Here is a 15,187-nt window from a genome sequence, read left to right as displayed (position 1 = left end):
CATGTGTTGGAGAAGATGTGAAGGAACAGGAAGTATGATACACTGCTGGTGGGGATAGCTGTATGAAGTGGTACAGCTGTCTTGGAAAACAGCTTGTCAGCTTCTTAATAAGGTAAACCTATGCCGGCCATATGATCTAACGATTCGTCTCCTAAACATTTACCCAAGAGACATTACCAGAGTGAAAATAAATTATACGTGCCTAAAAAGACTTGTAGATCAATTTTTTTGACAGTTTATTTTGGCACATTTATTGGCATTAAACATAAGACCCTTCCCTTCTCTGGCATCAGGAAGCCACACCCAAAGGTTGTCCCTCTGCTCCATTTCTGCAACAAACTCTCAGGCCTTAGCAGTAGCCTGAGCTGCCCCCTGGGCTGTGAGCTGCTGAGTCTTCTGGCTCATGATTTCCATGACAGCCTGTTTAATGGCTTGCTTCTCCTGGAGAGCTGGCTGAATTTTCTCCATCTGCTTGGTTAGGAAGTCTGTCTTCCTCTTGAGGAAGTCCTTGGCACCTTCAGCTATCTTCTCTACATGGTACACAGTTCCCACACCGATGAGCACATGTTCCACATCATGCAGCTTCTCGGGCCATACATAGAACTTGTCAGTGGGATGAGTAATTCTCTTCCCTCGTTGCTCTTATTCAGCATGTTTAGTCTTTGGCTTCTACATACTTGGTCTGTACCACCTTGGGCTGAGCAGTGGACATGGACAAGAACTCCACTTCCTGGTCCAGCTGGTTCTTGAGCATTTCTAGCTGCAGCAGATTTATTGCCGTGATAGTCTTGGCAGTTTTACTTATAAAAGCCTAAAACTGGGGAAAAAAAAACAAGTATCCATCCACAGGTGACAGGTAAACAGATTGTGGTACACTCATGCAATGAAATACTACTCAGCAATAGAAACAAATGAACCATCATAGATACGTGTAGCAATGTGGGTGAATCTCAAATTATGTTGAATGAGAGAAGCTAGAGAAAATAATAATCATGCATTATTACATACATATCCAACTTTACGAAATGCAAACGAATCTAGAGCAGAAATTTTGCTTGGGGAGCAGGGAAGGGTGAAAAGGAGCAGGAGATTACAAAGGGAATAAGGAGACTTTGGGAGGTTCACTATGTTGGTTGCAATGATGGTTTCACAGGTGTGTTCATATGCCAAAATGATTAAACCATGCACTTTAAATACACATAACTTACTAATGTCATATTTCCTTCAAAGCTGTAAATAAAAAATCCTTACATTCTTAGATAAATGTAGACTTTTATTCAACTTGAAGATAGACCTCTACTTCAGCTTTTAAAAAAATGTATTCTGACACCATACCCTAGCAGTATATAAAATTATTTTCTTTTATAGCTTCACAGTATACTTCATTGTATTCAGTATGTCTTTCATTGATGACCATTTTGGTTGTTTCCAGTCTTTTGTTGTAAGTAATGCTCTAATAATATAGTTTTGTGCGTATATTTTTTCCAGCATTTTTTGTTAGATTCCCGGTATCTTTGAGATAGATCTTTAGAAGTGGGATTGTTGAGTCAGTAGGTAAATAAACAAGTTATTTTGGGAGACATTTCCAAATCATAGGGTGGTATTATTTTATATAAAAATCAGCAGAGAATGAGAGTGCCTGCTTCCTCCACATTCTCTCACCTAGAGTGTGTTGTCAAATGTTTGGATCTTGCCAAGGTAAGTGAGAAACCATATTTCATTGTAAGATTCAATTTATATTTCTTTTATTATGAGAGAGGCAGAGCATGTTTCTGTGTTTTTTAATTATTTGCATTTCTTTTCGTGGGATCTGCTCATTTCCTCAGCCCATTTTTCTCTAGGTTTGCTGGCCGCCATCTTTTTATTTATGAAGCTCTTTATATTTTAGGAATATTAGTCCTTCAAAATATGTTACAAATATTTCTTCTTAGGTTATCATTGCCAACTCTGCTTATTTTGCAATTTTTGTGGATTGGGGTTGGGCAAGTTTTTTTTTGTTTTTCTGTAATCAAATTTACAAATCTTTTCCTTTGTTACTTTTGGATTTTGATACATAATTAGGAAGGTCTTCCCCACTCACCTAATACATAGAGACATTCACACAATTTTTTCTACTACTTGTTTTCATTTTTTACATTCAGGTTTCTGATTCACTTGGAATTTATGAATGCTAAGAAAAAGATCCAATTTTATCATTTTCCATATTGTTATCTAGATATGTAATACCACTTATTAGAAACTCTGTTTTTCCCCAGCTGACTTGCTGTATCCCAAATTTCCAGTGCAGTTGGGTCTATTTCTGGATTTTTTATTCTGCCCTGTGATCTGTCTGCATTCTTGGGCTAGCACCATTCTGTGATTATAGATCCCACTCTCCTCTCACATTGCACCCTTCATTTTTCTTCTTTCTCAGGGTTTTCCTGTTTCTTCTTGCTTGATTGTTCCTCTGAGTTGACTTTAGGTTTTCTTTGTTTTGTTTTGAGATGGAGTCTTGCTCTGTTGCCAGGCTGGAGGGCAGTGGCTTGATCTTGGCTCACTGCAACCTCCGCCTCTAGGGTTCAAACGATTCTCCTGCCTCAGCTTCCTCAGTAGCTGGGACTACAGGCACGCGCCACCATGCCAAGCTAATTTTTGTATTTTTAGTAGAGATGGGGTTTCACCATGTTAGTCGATGGTTTCCATCTCTTGGAATCCATCTTGTGATCCCCCTGCCTCGGCCTGCCAAAATGCTGGGATTACAGGCGTGAACCACTGAGCCTGGCCAAAAATAGGGGGATCTGCTCATTTCCTTAGCCCATTTTTCTCTAGGTTTGCTGGCTGCCATCTTCTTATTTATAAAGCACTTTATATTTTAGGAATATTAATCCTTCAAAATATGTTACAAATACTTTTATCTTAGACCTTTAAAGGTCTAAGAATTGTATCTTTATAGATATCATCTGTCCCACACATCAAATGCCCCCAGTTTCTTCAACTTTTGGAATGTGATTTCCATACTATTCATTATCCTTGTTCTTTTCCACAAGCCATATAACCTTAAGATGTGGCCAGCCACTTGTCCCAGCTTCTCAGATGACTTGAGCCCTGGGGTTCGAGTCCAGCCTGGGCAACATAGGGAGACTCCCTCTTCCCACAGCCACTGTCCAAAATAAAAAGTGGGACCCATAACTGAATTCATGTGCATGGGGGGGAGGTGACACGATGACATGACTCCTGGGTAAGGCTTTTTAATAGTGTCAGCAAGAATGTAAGAGAGCGTGTGCAATGGAGGCCTGGAGGCGGAACAGTAAGCAGAGGACTCAGTGGGCAGGGCAGAAAGACCGCGCAGGGCAATGGCACCACATCTGAATAGTGGTCCTTCCACGCTGTGACAGGAAGGGCCAGCTCCGGGCTGGCACGAGAGGCCTGCCTTTCTCCATTTACCCAGCTGCCGCCCACAATCGTCCTCTGGGTAGCTCCCTGGCCTCCTCGCTCCAGGCTTTTTTAAATCGCGGGTTCCTGGCGGAAGCTCCAGTCACCCCCGCCCTCTTTACTTGGATTCTTCCGCTCCAGCTCTATTTGTTCTCCCCCCCCCCCGCTCCCTCGGCGGTTGGTTCCGTCCACTCTAGCCCCGCCCCTACGGGCCGTCTCCTTTGGTGCGGTGACGTGCGCCAGGGGGCAGTGGCTGATGACGTCTTTTACAGGAGGCCTAAAGCGAAAATGCCGGCAGCTGAAAGGCGAAGTTCAATCCCAGTGTCCGCCCCCTGAACTGGAGCCTTTCCGAAGGAGGAAGCTCTGAGACACGGGGGCCCAGTGCGGTTCCGCAGGGAAGAACAGCTTGTGTTCAGCTGTTCTACACAATGGACTCAGTACCTGCCACTGTATCTTCTCTCCCCGCCACCCCGGGGGACCCGGAACTTCTGGGACCCCTGTCGGTGCTCTACGCAGCCTTCATAGCCCAGCTGCTGGAGGTGAGGGTACCCATTCCCAGGGAGGGACCCCACCTTTGGCAGGCGGGTGGACGAATTCTAAGCAGAGTGGGTGCACCGATTGTCTATGCAAAGGAGAAACGGCGTGTCAGATCCGAGGAAGGCAAGACGTTTTATGCTGTTGAGGGAGTCAGGTGGAAGTGTGTGTGAGGTTTCGTCACTTTTGTTTTAATTGAGTACTTAACGTAATGACCGCACTTTATGTTCTGGTGTATAGTCATGATCAAAACACAGCCTACAGGTCTTTTCACTATAACCCCCGGCACTGTTGGGAGATGGGGCCGGTATGATAGTGTACTTGCAGAGGACCGTGAAAACAGCATAGAGCAGACAGGTGTTTAATGTACTGTCTTCAAGGAAATATTTAGAATTAAGGCACTAAAGTCAAAGCGGTTTATGTAGATCGGTTATCAGGAGCTATCATAATTTACTCAGCGTTTGTTCTTGGTTTATGTAAGAGTTGATTTAAGATTGTAAGTCTTAGAGGAATAGCACTTCTTTGTGGTATTCATTATCATAATATTGGTTTTATTTTTAGCCATAAAAAGTTGATCACGTGTATATCTGAGGTTTTTTTGTCTTATGTGTTTTCTTAAGCAAAAAAATACAACTTATTCAAGAGAAAAGTATGATCCAGAGAGATTCCAGCCATGTTTTAGATAACATATTGTATCAGGGCCTATTGCAAACTAGAAATACATGCTCAACCTAAAGACATTTAGACTCATAATACTTTGAAACACTACAAGCCAAACACTAAGTATGAGACTCCCAGTGTCCTATTTTTCTTGAAGCAGTGAGAGCTATGGAAGATTTTTGAGGGGATAGTTATCTGACAGAGTTGTTTTAGAGTTTCTATGGATGAGTCTTTGTGACTGCTTTATGTTAAGTTTCTTTAAGATTTCTCATTATTTCTAATATGCCGTTTTCAGCTAGTTTCTACATTGCCTGATGATGTTCAGCCTGGGCCTGATTTTTATGGACTGCCATGGAAACCTGTTATTATCACTGCCTTCTTGGGAATTGCTTCAGTTGCTGTTTTCTTCTGGAGAACTATCCTTGTTGTGAGTAAATTAATGTATACTATATCTCATAAATTCAAGTATGGTTTTATAATCATAGCCCTTTTGTTTCTTTTTTAGTTATTAACATGGACAGAAATTAACACTTTTAATTCAAGCTAACCCTGTAAAATAATTTGGTGTAATTTTTGTCTTGGTAAACTGTCTTTTTTTTTTTTTTTTTTTTTCTTTTTTGAGACAGAGGCTTGCTCTGTCCCCCAGGCAGCTCTTGGTTCACTGCAACCTCCGTCTCCTGGGTTCAAGCAGTTCTCTGCCTCAGCCTCCTGAGTAGCTGGGATAATTGGCACCCACCACCATTCCCAGCTAATTTTTTTTTTTTTTTTTTTTTTTTTTTTAGTAGAGATGGGGTTTCACCATCTTGGCCAAGCTGGTCTTGAACTCCTGACCTTGTGATCCACCCGCCTCGGCCTCCCAAAGTGCTGGGATTACGGGTGTGAGTCACTGCAGTCGGCTTTTGTGTTGATAAATTCTTAAGTAAACAAGATAACATGTATAATCTGGATGGGAAAATTTCAATTTATATGTCCCGTATATCAAAATTTAAATAAAAATAAGTTGGATCTTTATCTCAACTCAAAAAGGAAAAAAAAACAATTGGATAGGTCATATGTACACTGTTAGTAGAATTGGGAATTCTTAGAGCCATCCTGAAAAGTGGTTTCATGATGTGTGTCAGAAGTCTTAAAAATGGTTATCTCCTTTTATATTGTATTAATATCATGTCTAGTAATCTATCCAAAAGAAATAACTAGTCGGCCGGGCACGGTGGCTCGCACCTCTAATCTCAGCACTTTGGGAGTCCAAGGCAGGCAGATCACTGAGGCCATGATTTTGAGACCAGCCTGGCCAACATGATGAAACTTCATCTCTACAAAAATTAAAAAATTAGCTGGTGTCATGATGCATGCCTGTAATTCCAGCTACTTGAGAAGCTGAGGCAGAGAATCACTTGAACCTGGGAGGTGGAGGCTGCAGTGAGGCCAGATGTGCTACTGCACTCCAGCCTAGGCCACAGAGTGAGACTCCATCTCCAAATGAATAAATAAATAGATAGAAAAGAAAAGAAATAACCAGTCATGCATTAAATATCTTGCATGGCTGGGCCTGATAGCTCATACCTGTAATCCTAGCATTTTGGGAGGCTGAGGCAGGTGGATCACATGAGGCTAGGAGTTTGAGACCCGCCTGGGCAACAAGATGAAACCCCATCTCTACCAAAAATACAAAAATTAGCTGGGTGTGGTGGCAGAAGCTTGTAATCCCAGCTACTCTGGAGGCTGAGGCAGGAGAATCGCTTGAACCGGGGAGGCAGGTTGTGCCACTGCACTCCAGCCTGGACAACGGAGTGAGAATCTGTATGAAAAAAAAAAGTTATAAATATCTTACATAAGAGCATTCAGTGGAACAGTATTTATTAGAGTGAAAACTTTGCACAACCTGCTGTGATTCACAGTAGGAAAATTGTTAAATTATTTTATGTTCATATAATGGGATATTAGTCTGCTTTATAAAATTCAAAAACAGGAGCACAACAAATACTCACAATTTAACATGAAGTAGAAAAAAAGTAGAAACTAAGCCTTTAAGGTGTAGACAAACTGTCGTCAGTATACACACAGAAAATAAATGCTGCAAGGAAATACAACAAAATGATAAAAATTCTTTTATCTAGATGAGGTAAGTTTTCAGTTTTTAAAAGATGTGTGTTTCTGATTTGATTATGTACTATTTTACTCAAAATATTTTTTATTTGGGAATACAGATTATATCATGTGCAAAGACACAATTAAGTCTTTTTAATCTTTTAGTCTTCTGTGCAGAACTTATCTTTCAGACTTAAACCTATGTATGTGTAAGTGTATATACTCATACTTGTACCTACTTATGATTATACTGTATTGCATTTAGCTTAACATATTTGGGAGAATATGTTATTTAACATAATTAGGAGAAGATTATTTTGTATCAATGAGCTTTGCAGATATGAAAAGCTTTCGATTGAAATTTAAGTTAAAATGGCCAAAATAATTGAATGCAAATCTTTCTAAAACTAAGTATTCTTCTTCTGATGTCCTAATTATATCACATATATCATCGTTAATAATTTTTCTCTGCTTTCACAGTTGATTATAAAATCACTTATAAAGAAGGGTCTTTTTTCCTGTGAGGCTTTCTCGAACCTCACGGGCCTTTTTCTCAGATAAAAAGGGAGAATCGAAGGGTAAATGGAAGGGGAAAAGGTGAAAACATTTTACATTTCCCACTGTTGTTTCTCCTATTTATTAATAAAAAAAGTCTAACACCTTTTTTGTTTTTCAGAAAGTTATATAGGCCCTCTGTCCTAACTGCTGTTCCTCAGCCTCAGCATTTGAGTTTTGGAACCTTGGTCTCTGCTTGCCTGTTAGTTTGGGTGAAATGGAGCACAGGAAGTTTGCTCTCATTAGCAAGGCCGTTAGAGAGAGAGTAATTTGTTTGCATGTTGGAAATTTCTGAATGCATATTCCTATAGTAATAGTATTTTAAGTGAGATTTAGATACTGTAATTATTATTTATACAGTATACTAATTATATATAATAGCATATTATACAGTGTATTATATAAACAGTATATTAATTTAGTGAGACTATTATGGGGGATTTGTGAACTGGTGTTAGTATCTTATCATTTATAACATTTGAAAGGGATAAATATGTTCTGGGTTGCAAAGAAATTTAGTAATATTCTTTTTTAAAAATTAGTTACTGCTTGGCTTTAGTCCCATAATTTAGTGCTGTTTTTGGCGGATGATTTGGGTCCTGCCCTTCCAGGAAGATGATAGTTGTCATTTGTGTCGTTGCTTGTGCATTTTCCTCTAGCAGTCTTCCCTTCCCTGTCAGGTTCATGAGTACTGTTTTTAGTGGTCTAAGAAAGTCAAATGATCTGCCTTAGTGTTAATAGAATCGTTTCTAAATTCAGCCAGTAGTCAACTTTGAACAGGATTTCTCAGATATTTTCTGGAAAGCAAAAGAGGTGTATCTTAGTATGAAGATTATACCTTTAATTTTGTTTCCTCAGAGTCTTTTTGAGTAGTCAGTGTTTTTAGATTTCATTCTGGCTCTTTGGAGTTGTCAAATAAGTGACTTTGAGAAAATAAAATGTTAATATATTTATTATAAAAATACTAGCCATTTCTGTTATTCAAGTTAAGTGCTCATTTCATGAGACTGGTGTTCATTTAGGTATGTAAACATATCTTTAGCTGCGGAGTAAGATATTTATCTTAGTGCTTCATCTGTCAGACTGCAACATGTCACTACTGTTAACCTTGAAATGCTTTTGTAACCTTTTTAAATGTTTTAACCTTGTGGATTTATTATGCTAAAGCAAACTTATTAAATTCTCATTTGGTTACAATTCCAACTGTTGTGTTAGGAACTGTATACACCTATTAATGAAATGTTTGACATAAAATTTCATTTTTATTTGTCTTTTCTAGGTGAAGAGTAGAGTATATCAAGGTAAATCTTTACACTTGTTGTTATTTGTACTATTCGTCTATATTGGTGTTTGATATGGGTTTTATATGGAAGTAGTTTTAGTGACTTCTGATGTCTGACTGACTTACAGCTTATGAAAACTCTCCTCTTCCTAGGTTGCTAGCTTGGATGATAGAATAAATGGTGATGCTACCAACTGAGACAGGAGATGAGGAGGAAGAAATTGGGAGAGTAGGGAGAAGATTAGTTTCATTGGGGGCAGATTTACCTTAAACGTTGATGTACTAGTTTATTACATGTGACCAGTTTTTCTGTGCTAACAATTTAGCATATTAAATATTTATTTAAGTAGATAATTTCAGGACTAGAAATATAAATCAGCATGCTTGCATTTTCTGTTTCTCTTTGCCAATGACATATTTGAAGCGATGCCATTTTCTGAGAAGAAAAAATGCTTCATGCAGGGAGGAATATTGACCTATAACATTTTACTGTGTTTCCCATCTTGGAAATAAATTTAAATTAGACTCTCATTGAAATAAAGGTTCTTATTATATTCTTCTTAAATTGTAACAATATTTTTACATTCTTATTCCTATTAGCAGATTGCTTTTTGTATTAATCTGTTCTCACACTGTTGTAAAGAAATACCCAAAGCCAGGTGGGATGGCTCATGCCTGTAATCCCAACACTTTGGGAGGCCAAGGCAAGAGAATTGCTTGAGCTCAGGAGTTTGAGACCAGCCTGGGCAACATGGAGAAGCCCCATCTCTGTAAAATAAAAAATACAAAAATTAGCCGGGTGTGGTGGCACACACCTGTGGTCTCAGGCACTTGGGAGTCTGAGAGAGGAGAATTGCTTGAGCTCGGGAGGTGGAGTTTGCAGTGAGCTGAGATTGTGCCACTGAACTCCAGCCTGGGTAATAGACCGAAACCCTGTCTCAAAAAAACAAATACCTGAGACTGGGTAATTTATGAGAAAGAGGTTTAATTAGCTCATAATTCTGCAGGCTATACAGGAAGCATAGTGGCATCTGCCTCTGGGGAGGCCTCAGGGAGCTTTTACCCATAGCAGGAGGCAAAGCAAGAGCAGGTCGTCTTACATGGCAGGAGCAGGAGCAAGAGAGAGTGAGCGGGGAGGTGCGGCACACTTTTAAACAACCAGTCTCCATAAGAACTCAGTCACTGTCACAAGAACAGCACCACAGGGATGGTGATAAACCACTCAAGAGAAGTCACCCCTATGATCCAATCACCTCCCACCAGGCCCCAGCTCCAACACTGGGGACGATAATTTGACTTGAGATTTGGTGGGGACACAATCCAAACCATATCACATTTCAAAACCATAATAGTTATGCGAAGAAGTTCTTTTTCCTCATAGTGCCAGATAACATGTCTTTCTGCTGATACATTGGGTAATTCAGTTTCATTTAGTGATCATAATACCCTTATATATTTTCTTTTTTCAGTCACCGAACAGCAGATTTCTGAGAAGTTGAAGATTATTCGGAAAGAAAATACAGAACTTGTACAGAAATTGTCAAATTATGAACAGAAGGTATAATTATTCTTTTGTTTTCTTTCCCATGGTCCCAGCTTGAATGATTTTCACCTGTCTTATAGTTCGGTTACTATGGTATTTTAAAATAATATTTATTATTCCATTAATTCCTCTAAACCATCCAGATCTTAAGCAATCATATGTGTAAAGTGCTGTTTTCTTCTATAAGAGGTCAGTCACTTCAAAGTAGGTTCCAATAGCACAATACCGTGTTTTTGTGGAGTCTGAATGCTTTATTTCTTGTAGATCAAGGAATCAAAGAAACATGTTGAAGAAACCAGGAAACAAAATATGATTCTCTCTGATGAAGCAATTAAATTTAAGGTAAAAACTTCTTTCAGTGATTACATTTTAAAACAAAAGTTAAAATTAATAAGTATAACTAATCTTAATATCTTTTTTGTAGGATAAAATCAAGACACTTGAAAAAAATAGTGAAATTCTGGGTGACACAGCTAAAAATCTTCGTGTTATGTTAGAATCTGAGAGAGAACAGAATGTCAAGAATCAGGATTTGGTAAGAGTTTTGCTGCTAAGTGTTACTAATAATTGGTTTTTGAACTCTGTAGATGGAGTTGAACTTTTTTTTTTTTTTAACTAGTCAAGTGCAGTAGTAAGAAGGGGGGAAAGAGTAGAACAAGGAGTTCGATCTGTAACTGACTGTGAACAATCAATTGAGATAACTCACTACCTTCGGACTAGCCTTTTTTTTTTTTTTTTTTTTTTTTTTTGGAGCTGAACTTTTTATTTTCCATGGTGTTCTGTGAAGTAAGAGTGCGAGTCAGGGATGTTGAACCTACTTCTGTCCGTTTTTGTGGGATTTTAGGTACTTACACAGGAAGTTACTCTTACGGGCCTTGGAAGGATTTTGGTTCTCAACCCTATGTAATTGTATTGCTTGGCTCTGCCTCCAAAACATGTGGGGAAACTAAGAAACCACAATCCAGTTGAACAGTCCTTGGGTTTTTTTTGTATGTTTGTTTTGCAAAGTGTTTTTTTTTTCGCTATAAGCATTTTACTTTATTAATAGAATAGTTTCAGAATGACATAAAAATTGCAAAGATAGTAAAGAGGGTTCCCACAAATCCCACATCCTATTAATCTTGATGACCTCACTGAGCTTACTATTGCCAGGTTTCTTCACTGTAAAATTACTTCTTTTTTAACCTTTTGCATTATTGTACTCTTTGGAAGGAGGTTAGCAACACAGCCCACAGTTAAAAAGTGAAGGATTATGCCCTATCCCCTTGAGGAGCCAGGATCTTCATAAATGATTTGGAATTCTTGTATATGCATGATCTGTCTATTCTCACTCCAATTCTACCATTTTTAATTTAGGCAAGAGAATTTTTACAGTACCTTGGGGATTTTTTTTCTCTCTCTTGCCCCAAGGGGAAAAAAACCACATTGATTTGAACTGGTTAACTTGAAAGTTTCCTCAATTTCTTTTCTTTCATCTTTTAGTCTCGCCGTCTACCACATTTTATTCTAACAAGGAAGGTTGTGTATGCCATGAAATATTTATGCCTTTGATTATTTTCCCTTATCTCTTTAAGTTCTTGATTTTTCCCTAGGGCAAAACTGAAAAACCTGCTTTTACCTGAAACACAGGATGGCTCTGGGATATACTTTGTTGATGTTTCCTCTTTTTAGTGTATATCCCAGTGTTTCTACTGAAATCCTAATATGCATTTTGTGTTGTTTTTACATGGCAGATATCAGAAAACAAGAAATCTATTGAGAAGTTAAAAGATGTTATTTCCATGAATGCTTCAGAATTTTCGGAGGTAAAGCTGACTATAATTCCTGCAGGATATTAAAACCATATCATAGTTTTATTGAGGAGCAAAAATTTGACATGTGCTAAAATGTGCGAAAAACAAAAACTACGTGATATTGGGTTGGGAAAGTAACTTTTTTTTTGTTTTCTTTGGAATTAATTTACTAATAGGAGTGTTTTGCATTAGGTTCAAATTGCACTTACTGAAGCTAAGCTTAGTGAAGAGAAGGTGAAGTCTGAATGCCGTCGGGTTCAAGAAGAAAATGCTAGGCTTAAGAAGAAAAAAGAGCAGGTAAAGGAAAGTACATGCCCTGGGTCATGTCAGATAGAGAACCCAGTATCATATCACATGAATGCCATTTTTCAGATCTATTTTCAAGGTAATGTACATGCAGGATTCTGTTCTTAGATACGCCAGGTTTAAACTATGCTTCCAAAATTGAGTATAGGTATACATTTTCTGTCCCGGGTTTTCTGTACAATTTATTTTGCTTATCAGAGTGTTTAGTCTTGTTTTGTCAAACACCAATTACTATTAACTTGAGTAGCCTTAAGTGGGTAATAGATTGACTTTTTAGACCTAAGAATTAGATATTTTATCACCCTCCTTTTAGTAGTTACTGCTTCACTAGCAAAGGGAAGGTTACATGATCGTCTAGACTTGAGAGATAGTAGGATGAGCCCTTCAGTTCCTTCTGGAAGTAAATTATTTGAATTGGCTATAATTTTCTGAAGGATGCAATAAACAAGATCAATTTCATTGTCAGCTCTGATGTTCTCACTATGGCTCTGAGGATTGGGGTCACTCTCTCCTCCCACTTAACCAAGGTCTTAGCCCACAGTGACAGGCTAAGGAGAGGCATGGCTCCTTACCTCCCTGTCTCATTCACTTGGTCTTGTCCCCCGTGCAGAAGCCCTAACCCGTGGGAGTCGTGTGTTTTAACTTTTCAGTTGCAGCAGGAAATCGAAGACTGGAGTAAATTACATGCCGAGCTCAGTGAACAAATCAAATCATTAGAGAAGTCTCAGAAAGATTTGGAAGTAGCTCTTACTCACAAGGATGGTAATATTAATGTAAGTACCTTCTCATGAATACAAGCTTAATTCTTGTGAATTATCATGAAATCTGTTGAACTAAACTGGAAAGACTCTTAGTGCCCTTTTACTTCTTTTCTAGGCTTTGACTAATTGCATTACACAGTTGAATCGATTAGAATGTGAATCTGAATCTGAGGGTCAAACTAAAGGAGGAAATGATTCAGATGAATTAGCAAGTGGAGAAGCGGCAGGTAAGATGAGTCTCATGGAGGATGGACCCCTTTTCCCTTCCTGTCTTTAAGTACACTAATGCTACTTTTCAGCTGGCTGCATTTCTTCTTAAGCTTTAGAGTTGTTAACACATATCACTGGATTTGTGTATATGTCTATTTGCATTGGGCAGAGGTGGATTGCTAGGGTGTGGTGTAGCAATAAGCATGCAAGGAACACTGACTGTGTTTTTACATCCCATTGAGACTAGAAGGTGCACGGGAGCTGCACTGGTCATGTCTTACACCTCTAAGTATTGAACATATAGAGTAGTGGAAACTGTGTTTCAATTTCATAGAGATAACATTTTGAAACTCGTCATCTCAGGAGCTGTTTGATTTTAAGGTTGATTTGATTTTAAGCTGTTTGACTAAAATCAGTTGTGGAACTGATTTTAAGAGTACTGAGGTGGTTGGATCCAGAAACTAAAGCCACGAGAGTAGAAGCAGTGGAAGATGGGGTAGGAGAAGAGTAGAAGATAGGGTAGCAGTGTTTACTGATGAGGAAAGTGTTTCTAGATGTCATCTCTCAAGTTGGATATTGCTTATGTAGTGAGTGTTTTAAACCACATTTGATAGCCAACTCTGGAGGAGAATAGGAGGGAATCTTTCTGAATGAGACACTTACTAAGCCCAGGTGGAGACAGATCTGAGACTGAAGAAAGAGCTTTATGTCACATGTTTCTTCTTGCTCAAGAATGGCGTGTATAACATGTTTATTGTGCAAATGGGAATTCACTTTTTGAATCTAGGTTTTCAGTTCTCTTAAAAGTCAGTCTAATCCTGTTCTATTTTTGTTTGTTTTTTAAATGTTTGAACATGATAATTATTTAGTTTTGCATAAATCAAGAAAATATAGATTTAAAATGCAAGGGAAGAAAAAGCAATGAAAGTCTTTTGTGTTTTAGGTGACCGGAAAGAGAAGATGAAAAATCAAATTAAGCAGATGATGGATGTCTCTCGGGTATAATCCTTTTTTAGAGTCCCATAAGTGCCTGTGAATGCTTTTACTGTGTCTCACTTATATTAATACTTCTGTCTTCTGTAATTTTTAGACACAGACTGCAATATCGGTAGTTGAAGAGGATCTAAACCTTTTACGATCTAAGCTAAGAGCCTCCAGGTCCACTAAATGTAACCTGGAAGGTAGGTTGCTTCTTGAGAAGAAATTGCTGTATATCAGAAAGATGCAAAATTGCATTAGACAGATAAAGAGTGGTTTCCTGCTTTCATACTTCTCATTCCTCTCCGCACCAAACCCCCAACCAAGTTCTCAAGTTCTTGTGCACACACATAGAGCTCAAATGTTTTACCCTTTGCAGACCAGATAAAGAAATTGGAAGATGACCGCAACTCACTACAATCTGCCAAAAATGGACTGGAAGATGAGAACAGAACCCTGAGGCAGAAAGTGGAGATTCTGAGTGAACTGTATCAGCAGAAGGAGATGGCTTTGCAAAAGTAAGGTTTTCATTTACTGTTCACTGTCATGTGACTAAATAAAGGTGTACTAATATAGACAGTGTTATCTTTTTTAGGATTATTTATCCTTCTTTCCATCTCTAATTAGTACAAATTTGTCTTTCTTCCTATCTGCTTTGTTTCTCATAACCTGCCTTTTTCTTTCCTTCCTAACCAGTTGTCAGAAACTGTTGCCTGTAGCTCATGTAAGAGGGAGCATTTGACTGGGACTGACAGTTCCTGCTGTGGAAGTGCTTCTCTTTTGAAGATCTGTCCACGCCTTTTCTGTGGCTCCACCACTTATTTCACTTTCCTTTCTTTGTGGTCAATTACGTAATTTCCTTTAAAAAGTCTGAGTGATTTGTACGACATGTTTTAGTAGAATAAAAACTTCAAAAAAGGACATTTTACTTATTAAAGGTACATTAAGTTTTGGACTTCACAGAGTCAAATATTCAGACTAAACGTAATTGTGGCAAAGATGAGGAGTTTTGAATATAGAACTATTTGGTGTATATATTTAGATACTAATCTTCTGAAATGCACAT

General features: G+C 38.4%; 1 protein-coding gene and 1 pseudogene across 10 annotated transcripts in view; one reads left to right on the top strand and one right to left on the bottom strand.

The window, feature by feature from the left end:
• The window catches only part of MIA3 (MIA SH3 domain ER export factor 3), a 71,111-nt gene that overhangs the window by 44,247 nt on the left and 11,677 nt on the right, over positions 1-15,187 (top strand). For 8 of the 10 annotated variants that reach the window (XR_008477904.2, XM_078356462.1, XM_035280645.3 and 5 more), the window contains 12 exons: positions 4,901-5,032; positions 8,528-8,549; positions 10,000-10,088; positions 10,338-10,415; positions 10,498-10,608; positions 11,807-11,878; positions 12,059-12,163; positions 12,823-12,945; positions 13,049-13,160; positions 14,087-14,142; positions 14,234-14,324; positions 14,501-14,639. Coding sequence is in view for 9 of the 10 variants with exons in the window: in XM_078356462.1 (XP_078212588.1) it covers positions 4,901-5,032; positions 8,528-8,549; positions 10,000-10,088; positions 10,338-10,415; positions 10,498-10,608; positions 11,807-11,878; positions 12,059-12,163; positions 12,823-12,945; positions 13,049-13,160; positions 14,087-14,142; positions 14,234-14,324; positions 14,501-14,639 (1,130 nt within the window). In the remaining variant the exon portion in view is untranslated. Of the gene's footprint in view, positions 1-3,672; positions 3,951-4,900; positions 5,033-8,527; positions 8,550-9,999; positions 10,089-10,337; positions 10,416-10,497; positions 10,609-11,806; positions 11,879-12,058; positions 12,164-12,822; positions 12,946-13,048; positions 13,161-14,086; positions 14,143-14,233; positions 14,325-14,500; positions 14,640-15,187 lie in introns of those variants that run through there. The other 2 variants (XM_035280647.3, XM_035280646.3) reach the window with 1 other exon arrangement.
• Positions 230-1,417, bottom strand: LOC118149545 (prefoldin subunit 5 pseudogene; annotated as a pseudogene).

Source organism: Callithrix jacchus, chromosome 19 (assembly GCF_049354715.1).
Source record: "Callithrix jacchus isolate 240 chromosome 19, calJac240_pri, whole genome shotgun sequence".
Taxonomy (NCBI): domain Eukaryota; kingdom Metazoa; phylum Chordata; class Mammalia; order Primates; family Cebidae; genus Callithrix; species Callithrix jacchus.
This window is presented reverse-complemented; position numbering and strand designations above follow the sequence as displayed.